The 10,047-nt window shown below is 41.1% G+C and overlaps 1 protein-coding gene across 1 annotated transcript; it reads left to right on the plus strand.

Annotated features, from left to right (window-relative positions):
- Positions 1-5,724: 5,724 nt before the first annotated feature.
- On the plus strand, positions 5,725-6,561 carry LOC140831377 (uncharacterized). The gene is made up of 2 exons (XM_073195128.1): positions 5,725-6,095; positions 6,165-6,561. The coding sequence occupies exons 1-2, from the start codon at positions 5,725-5,727 to the stop codon at positions 6,559-6,561; spliced, it is 768 nt and encodes a 255-aa protein (XP_073051229.1).
- Positions 6,562-10,047: the final 3,486 nt, after the last annotated feature.

Here is a 10,047-nt window from a genome sequence, read left to right on the forward strand (position 1 = left end):
CCCTTCCTCTCCACCGACACTGCCGCGCCGCTCTCCACCGCACGCCGCCGCCGCACTTCCTCTGAAAGCTGACCACCGCCTACACCATAGCTGTGAACTCCAACCACACTCCGATTTCTGGTAACATTCTTGTGAAATCAAGGGTTTAATTCCGAATTTTTTCTCAAATCTTGAGAATAGTTGAAATTGGTGACGATCTAGTTGAGGGACTTGTGATATTGTGACGTGGGTACTTCGATTTGTTCTAAATCAGTTTGTGCTTGGGGCGTATATTGTATTGCTAACCGGATTAAGTGGTTTGGTGAGATTATAATTGCTACATATATTGGGGTGTGATTACCGGATTTTTGGCTCTTCAATTGTTGAATTTAGTTGGTGTTGGTTGCGATATTTGAGTATTGAGTTATGGCACCGAAAAGAGATCAAAGAAGGGTGCATCTTCCTCTTCAAGCTTTGATTCTCACAGGTTTTGGAACGAGGAGGCCCAGCAAATATATGATAGTTCCATGACGCGGCCCATAATACCGGAACGGGTGTTCAATTTGTCTATTCCCCGTGGTGTGATCATAGAAGAACTGGAACGTAGGGGATGGGTTGAATTCGCGCAACACCCGTCGGACGCCGTTATCTCGATTGTGCGAGAATTCTACGCCAACCTCAGGATTCGGCATGACGAGTCCAAAGTATTGGTCCGAGGTAAATTGGTGTCGTTCGACTCTCCAACGATCAACACGCTATATCAAATGCCTAGCTTCGACCAGGACGAATACAGTGAATTCCTTGAAGCAGGTGTTGATTACACAGAGGTCATCCGGACCATATGTCAAGCCGGCGCCGTCTGGAAACTGAGCTCAAGCTGTCCTTCTTTAAAAAAAATCGACATGGGCCCTAACGCTAGAGCTTGGACATCTTTTATACTGGCCCGAATTTTCTCATCCTCTCACTACTACGATGTCACCAAAGACAAGGCCGCATTGGTTAATGCCATCCTGATGGGCAAATTAGTTGACGTGGGGAAAATCATTTATGGCTCGATTATGAGAGCCGGGGCAGGGTTAGCCACGGTTGCTCTTCCTTGTCTCCACACTATTACTGAGCTATGCCGCCAGGCCGGTGTCTCATGGGCCCCCGACGAACCAGTGCTCAAGCCGAAGGCCCCCATTGTTTCTTTCTTTGGAGCCGCATCTTATGTTCCCCATGAGTTCCCGGACGAAGAGGAACTCCCACCAGCACAGCTTCCACCACCACCTGCAGCAGCCAGAGAGCGCAGGGGAGACAGATTGAGGCGACTAGAAAATGAGATGCAAGATCAGAGGCAGTTACTCGTCGAGCAGCGCCAGGTGCTGGATTCGCTTCAGTATCACACCGACCACTTCATGGGGTACATGATGGACTTCACCTCCGTGCTTGCTCAGCGGTTACCACCTATAGGTCCAGAGGATCCCATGTTCCCTCAGCCACCTGCATGGCCACCACAGTATCAAGGACCTCCTCCACAGGCTCCACCCTAGCACATGGATGAAGATGTTGATGATGATGGCGGCGAGCACTGACGCTCGTCGTGGGAGGTATGATTGTCCCGTTGTTTCTTGTTTATATATTGAGGACAATGCATATTTTAAGTTTGGGGGTGATTTGAGTTGATTTGATGATTTAGTGTTTTGATTTGATGTTCATTTAATTAAAAAAATTAATTTAGTCTTTATATTTTCTCAGTCGTTAAATTTTTTTTTTGAATTGTGGAATTAAGGTGATAACCAAACAATGAGGAGAGTTGACCCGAAACACATGTTGTTCCTTGATTATGAATCTAAATTCATGCTATCTTTACTTAACCGTTTACACATTAACTCACGATTGCTATGATTGTTGGTACATCCGATGCTAAGAGAGTGTTCATGTGATTTGTGATTTGGAATGTATGAATGGACTCCAAAACCTGCGTGTTGATTACTTGTTATTGAGTTGCATGTTCACTAACAAAAAAATGATTCTGGCAGTCTTTGAAATATGTTGGGCCTGTTTTTCCTTGAATAATTTGTCATTTGTTAGCTCTTTGAGCCTAAATGAGAATGAGATGTGTGATTTGTTCTGTTTGAATACCCGAAAACATGATCTATCTGTTTTTGTTGATTGGTAAATTGAAAGTAGTCTAGAACTTGGTTTGGCACTCTTCCAGGCGAGATACGGGTATTGTGTGACTTAGGGATGACTTAGGCGGTTTTTGGAACATTTGAGCCTTTCAAGCCTACCTATAATATCTTATTATACCCTAGTGTCCCATGTTTGAGCTTAATGAAAATCGAATGGAGTGTGCCAAGGCACACAAAAGCCCCATTCATATCAATTCTAAATCCCAACGTCAACTACCAACTTTTGAGCACATACACTATTACCTACCGAAAACTGAGAGAAAATGAACCTGTGTATCACTACAAAAGTTCTTCTCCTTTGTGAGCATATAAGAATATCATTGTGAAAAAAAAAAGAGAGAGAAATGTTGAGAAAGGGAGAAGGAAAAAGTTGAATACAAAATAAAAAAAGTATGACGTATTGATGTGAAAAGGAGGACAAAATGATGAATATGTTGTGGCAAAGCAAGTGGCTGTGAAATAAGAGGAAGAAGGAGAAGCGTGTTGAAAAAATAAATTGTTGGTTTTCTCTCACTTTTGATTCCCTACCTTCATTGGTAGCCATTAACCATAGCCTAACGTTATAAGCTTAAAAGACCTATTAACCGAGTCACACGTACCCAATATACTACTGGAGAAGACTTGTCAAAGTTAAGCCTATGGACACTTGAAAAAAAATGCCGTCGATAGACATAGAATTTGACTGTGTACATGTGCGCATCTCATGATATTGGATTTTATTTGGTTAATTATTGTCTTCATATTACCACTTTGTTTAGCCAAATGTTACCCTATAAGTCATGTTGATTTGTGAAGGTAAATGTGTGTCTCAATGATTTTGCTAATTACATGTGTGTCGAGTAGTCCAAAATTTTATGAGATGAAAAGTTATGAATTTATCTTGGCATTTGGAGTGGGTAAACTTGAATAGCAGAACACACACGCACGTGAACTGTGAGTAATGTGGCATGTGTTTGATTCAATATGACAGGGGACTATAATCTCTGAGTAGTGGTTACCCTTTCATTCAAAAATTCTTGTTTGTTCATTTATTTTTTTTAGGATGTGTTGAGTCTAATTTAGTTAATGTTTTATTTTATCTTGCTCGGGACTAGCGAAAGTTCAAGTTTGGGAGATTTGATAAGTGCATTTTATGCACTTAAATTATCCTTATACTTCATATAGATTGTTAGTTTTCTTGGGCCTGATTATGCGTTTTGTGTTAGTTTTGGTGTGATTGCAGGAAGCTAGGTAAGGCCACCAAATGAGCCGTGAAGGAAGCAAGAGTCGTGCATATGCACTACTCAAAAGCGCGCACATACGCGCTACACGAGTTTCAGAAGCAACAGTCTAGTAGACTCCGCGCATATGCGCCGCACAAGGCGCGCATATGCGCGCAAGCAAGATTTCCAGATTCCCAGAACAGAAGGCTCCGCGCATATGCGCGGATCAAGGGCGCACATGTGCGCGCCGAAGCGTGAACGCAAGACAGAAATGTGCACGCATATGCGCCGAACTTGGGCGCGCATATGCGCGCGAGAAGAATGCCAACATACAGAAGGACCCGCGCATATGCGCGAGTCTTGGGCGCATATCCGCGCATATGCGCGAGTCTTGGGCGTGCATATGCGCGCAGCGCGATCTCTCAAACTTAAATAGGTTTTGGTGTGGATTTTTAGGGGTTCCGAAAAATAATTCTTGACGGCCGCAATCAGAGATTGAAAGGAAAAAGCGAGAGCCAACGACGGAGCGCGAAGAACAGAGATAGAAGACGCTGGATTCGGACACGGAGACGCACTTTCATCTCTCGCCAACACGTTCTTAATTCGGTTTCTTACTTTTACGTTTTTAATTATTACAAACAGGTTTTGTATTGATTTAAATTCGAGTATGAACTAATTCTATTTTCTAGAGATTGATGTAGTCTTGGTTTACCCTATGTTATTGACGTTTTGACTTTTCATCTAATTAATTTATCGTGTTTATTTGTGATTTCTTGTAATTAATGCTTTTGAATTACTGGACATAATTTGATTGATCAAATAATTAAGATCTAACACTCGAGAGAGGGGATTGAAATTAGGACGGAAGAAATCACATTGTTAGATATTTATAACGTGCAAAAGACGTATAACTCTGACGAATCCATAAGAGAACCTTGGTTGCATTTATTACGTGTTACTTGATTTTGAATAGACATATTAAAATCGGTAATAGGTAATACAATTCTATTTAACACTTGAAAAAGGAAATAGGAAACTTGCGAGTTCTTGGTTAGTAGACACGATGCAATTAAATGACATGTTAGTTAATTTTAATTTAGCATAGGGGAAACCAGACGAAATCATATCTCTAGATTTATTTACTCAGTGAATTTCTACTGCGTGCTAGAATTACAGGATTTGTTATTTCATTAGAATTGATTATAAACCAACTATTTGATTTGTCTAAATAAAGTTGAGCTATGTCAATTATGGTAATTAATGTACAAATTTAAATAATTACTTTTCGTGGGATCGATATCTGTACTCAAACCAGTACTAAAACTTGACACCGTACACTTGCGGTAGTGAAAATACGCAACAAGTTTTTGGCGCCATTGACGGGGAGTTAACTATTTAATTGCATATTGATATCATTACTAAGTAGTCTTTACTTTAATTTAGAATTTATTCTATTCTATTTTATTTAGTTATTTTGTTAGTTGATAGTCTTCTCTGTTTTGCAGTGCAAGCAAAGATTTCAAAATCCCGACTTGCTGATTTTTTTATCCGGAAATCGAAAGAACTGCCAGGAGATTAAGAAAGCAAGGAGAGACGAAATTAAAGCAATGGTTGAAAACAGAGATAATCAGAATGAACTCCCGAGAGAGGTGCCAATCCGAGAACATTTCCGCCCTGTCATTAACGCTCACTATTCTGGAATAGCTCGCGGAACCATTGCTGCTAACAACTTCGAGCTAAAGCCCGCACTCATTAACATGGTTCAACAAAACTAATTTGGAGGAGCAGCCACTGCAGATCCCCATCTTCATCTACGAACTTTCACGGATACGGTAAAAATTAATGGTGTTTACGACGAAATTATTCGATTGCGCCTGTTTCCATTTTCTATTAGGGATCACGCGAGGAGTTGGCTCCAATCTCTACCTTTAGGGAGTATTACTACATGGGCAGATCTGGTTACGAAATTCCTGTCAAAGTATTTTCCTCCTGCCAAGTCTGCTCAGTTGAAAATAGAGATCACCAACTTCAGGCAGAGAGAACTCGAAGTGTTATATAAGGCATGGGAGCGATACAAAGAATTACTCAGGAAGTGTCCGAATCATGGTTATGCAGATTGGGTGCAGATTGAGTTATTTTACAATGGTTTAAATGGGCCGACTAGAGGGAATGTGGATGCAGCCGCCAGAGGTACTATTTTTTCTAAAACACCTGATGAGGCATATGATTTGCTTGAACAGATGACCATTACCAGTTATCAGTGGCCAAGTGAGAGATCTGGATCAAGGAAACCTGCTGGAGTGTATGTCGTAGACCCGATCACATCACTTACTGCATAGGTTTCGGCATTGACAGCACAGATTGCAGCGATGAAAAAAGCAGGCCAATCTATGTCTGAAGTAGCACTGGTGACTGCCGAAGAAGAGCCAGTTGTGGAGGAAGCTCAGTACATCAACAATCGTGGTTTTGGAGGTTATCGAGGTAATCCTCCCCCTAATACTTATCATCCAGTTTTGAGGCACCACGAGAATTTCTCTTATGCGAACAACAAGAACGTGTTGAATCCTCCATCGTGGTTCAATACACATAAAGGGGAAGGAAAGCCATCTTTTGAAGATCTAGTTAGTACATTTGTGACTGAGTCTGGGAAAAGAATGACGAGAACTGAGTCTCGTCTTGATAACCAGACACACATGGGAAATAAGGGTGCCACGATGAAATCCTTGGAAACTCAAATTGGGCAACTAGCAAATGCTTTGAAAGATCAGAATAAAGGATAGTTCCCAAGCAATAAAGAGGTGAATCCTAGGGAGCAATGCAAAGCTGTCACATTGAGGAGTGGCAAGGAAATCGGAAGCCCAGAGCCTACTGAAGACAGTGCAGAGATTCTTGTTGAGGAAAATGATGGAAAGGGTGCAAGTGTTGGAAAAGAGATAGTGGAGGAACCTAAGAAAGTGAGTGAGCAGCAACCGTTACCAAAGGTAAATCTTCCATATCCACAAAGGTTCAAGAAGAAAGGGCTAGATGATCAGTTTGCGAAGTTCTTGGAAATCTTCAAGAAAATACACATTAACATCTCATTTGCCGATGCATTGGAGAAAATGCCCAATTATGCTAAGTTCATCAAGGATGTGATGTCCAAGAAGAGGAAAATTCAAGAATTTGAAACCGTGAAGCTAACCGAAGAGTGCAGTGCCATACTCTAAAGGAAGCTACCACAAAAACTCAAAGATCCAGGGAGTTTTCCTAATCCTTGTGTTATTGGTGGTTCTAGAGTAAATAGAGCTTTATGTAATTTACGAGCCAGTATTAATTTAATGCCTTTTTCTATTTACAAGACTTTGGAGCTTGGCGAGGTGAAACCTAGCACTATTACTTTGCAGTTGGCGGACATATCACTTAACTATCCACGAGGGATAGTAGAGGATGTACTGGTAAAGGTAGAAAAATTCATATTTCCTGCTGATTTTGTCATCTTAGATATGGAAGAAGACCAGGAGACTCCGCTTATCTTTGGAAGGCCATTCTTGGCCACCGGGAAAGCCTTGATTGATGTGCACAAGGGCGAGCTCACATTGAGAGTAGGTGGAGATGAAGTCGTGTTTAACATCTACAACACCATCAAAGGACCAAATGAGGTAAGTACTTGTAAGATTATTGATATAATTGATTCATGTGTATCTCATGTTGGTGTAGGTAAGTTGACAAAAGACTCTTTGGAGAGATGCTTGTTGAAGTCAGTTTCTACAGTGGATGAAGAGGACTGGGATGTGTGAGAGGAGTTACTTGCTCTCAATACGCTACCTAAAGAAAAGATTAATGCCCAACTTGAAGAGTTACTTGAGGGAGCAAGTAAAGAGGTACCAAAAGCATCCCCTGTATTGAAGGATTTACCGAGTCATTTGTGCTATGCATTCCTAGACGAGAGTTCGTCACATCCAGTAATTATATCTTCTGCTCTTACTATTGATGAAAAGGATAAGTTGTTGAGGGTGTTGCGAGAATTTAAATCTGCTTTCGTATGGACAATTGCTGATATAAAGGGGATTAGCCCTACTGTTTGCATGCATAAAATATTGATGCAGGAGTCATATTCCCCCTATGTTGATCATCAGAGGAGGCTTAATCTAGCCATGAAGGAGGTTGTGAGATCTGAGGTATTAAAATTGTTAAATGCTGGTGTTATTTATGCTATATCTGATAGTTCTTGGGTTTCACCAGTACAAGTAGTGCCTAAGAAGGGGGGAATAACTGTAGTAAGAAATGAGAACAACGAATTGATTTCAACTCGTCCAGTAACTGGGTGACGAGTGTGTATAGACTACAGGAGATTGAATGATGCGACTAGGAAAGATCACTTCCCTCTTCCCTTTATTGACCAGATGCTTGATAGAGTAGGTGGTTATAATTCTTATTGCTTTCTAGATGGTTATTCAGGTTACAATCAAATTGTTATAGCACCGGAGGATCAAGAGAATACTACCTTCACTTGCCCCTACGGTACATTTGCTTTCAAGAGAATACCATTTGGTCTCTGCAATGCATATGCTACTTTTCAGAGGTGTATGATGGCCATATTTTCTGACATGGTCGAGGAAATAATGGAAGTTTTTATGGATGAAATCTCTGTGTTTGGTTCATCATTTGATCATTTTTTGCAGAATCTAACGCTTATTTTGCAGAGATGTCAGGCAAAGATTTTAGTGTTGAATTGGGAAAAATGTCACTTCATGGTCTCAGAAGGTATTGTGCTTGGGCATAAAATTTCGGCTAGAGGGATAGAAGTGGACAGAGCCAAAGTTGTGGCAATTGAAAATCTCCCACCGCCGAGGAATGTGAGAGGGATCCGAAGTTTCTTGGGACATGCCGGGTTCTATCGTCGTTATATTAAAGATTTCTCTAAAATTACTAGACCTTTATGTAATTTATTAGAGAAAGATTCTAATTTATTTTTGACGATGATTGTTTGCAGGCGTTTAACAGGATCAAGACCGCACTTATTTCTACACCCATTATGATTGTACCTGATTGGAAGGAGCCCTTCGAGCTCATGTGCGACGCTAGTGACTATGCTGTGGGAGCAGCATTGGGACAAAGACGAGACAATATGTTCAAGACTATCTACTATGCAAGTCATACACTCAATGCAGCCCAACAGAATTACACAACTACTGAGAAAGAGATGCTAGCAGTGGTGTTTGTATTCGACAAATTCAGAACATATCTCATTGGCACAAAGGTAACTGTTTTCACTGACAGTGCAGCTCTTCGTTACTTGTTTGCCAAAAAAGATGCCAAGCCCAGGTTGATACGATGGATACTCCTACTTCGTGACCAATTCCATCAGCATTTGAGCCATCCTAGATCATGGATCTGTTCCAAGGCTAGGAACCATCCATGCACTACCGGCTCACTCACTTCCCCCTTTCTAACCAAGCCAATCCTAAAAATGTAACATGCCCGTCGACTTACCCTACAACCCGACCAAACACTTAACTCCAGCCCCTAACCACCGTTGTCCTCGATGATGACAGCCCCCCTTGCACAAAATATGGCAGTCCCTTACACACCAAATCAAGAAAACATGAGTTATGTATGAAACATTGCATAATTCATGTCAAAACTTTGCAAAAAGGATGCTACATGATAGAACCAAGAATTTTCTCACGCAACTACATGTACATCAGCATATTAATGGGTGAAAATGAGGAGAAAAAGAGATACAAGGCGTACCTTAACGTTTTTGTGCTCAAAAACTCAAAGATACGCGCGTAGGACTTGCATTGGAGAGGCGGGGATGAGTTTTTCTTGAAAACTAAGGAAGATTTCGAAGGAGGCTGCTGGTTTTTCTTTTGAAAGGCTGTTGAATGAGAGGGAGGGGGCGGCCACCTTGAGGGATTAGGTTTAGGGTTTAGTTGGGTAGTGTTTAAGTTATATAAACATGCACTAATGAGCCCTTAATTAAATTTAAAAGGGTTAAAATCATTTTGGGCCCAATAAGCACTAAAATAAACCCAAAGCCCAATAACACTCCTGAAAAATATTTCGTTTTAATACATTTTTGAAAATATTGCCCTAACCCTCAAAGTCCTTACGAATCGATTAAATTTGCGTACCGGTTTAAAATACGGCCCGGCGAGTAAAAATATCCAACCAAAGCCTATTTTCGAAATTCTCCCTTAAATACACCTTATTAGAATATTTTTCTTGATTATCCCCGGTCTCCATTACCCGTTCGAGTGCGAAATGATCTTTAAAAAATATATTTGAAATAAAATCATAGATTGCATGCAGTCGGGTTACGACGTTCGAATTTCCTAGACCATACAATTCTCTCCCCAAGTTGAATTTCTACCTCAAAATTTAAAACGTACCAAATAACTCTAGGTAGCCGACTCTTCATATCGGTCTCTGTCTCCCAAGTGGCCTCCCCCTCAGAGTGATTCAGCCACTTGACTTTGACCATGTGGAAAACCTTGTTCCAGAGCCTCCTCTCCTCCTTATCCAATATCTGAGTGGGTCTCTCCTCATAAGACATGTTCGATGTCAACTGCAGTGGCTCATAATTCAGCACTTGAGAAGGACTCGACATCTACTTCCGTAGCATGGGGACATGGAACACATTATGAACTCCCACCAAACTCGGCGGTAATGCAACTCTGCAGGCGAGTGTCCCAACTCTCTCCCGATAT

Source organism: Primulina eburnea, chromosome 5, assembly GCF_022965805.1.
Source record: "Primulina eburnea isolate SZY01 chromosome 5, ASM2296580v1, whole genome shotgun sequence".
NCBI classification, from domain to species: Eukaryota; Viridiplantae; Streptophyta; class Magnoliopsida; order Lamiales; family Gesneriaceae; genus Primulina; species Primulina eburnea.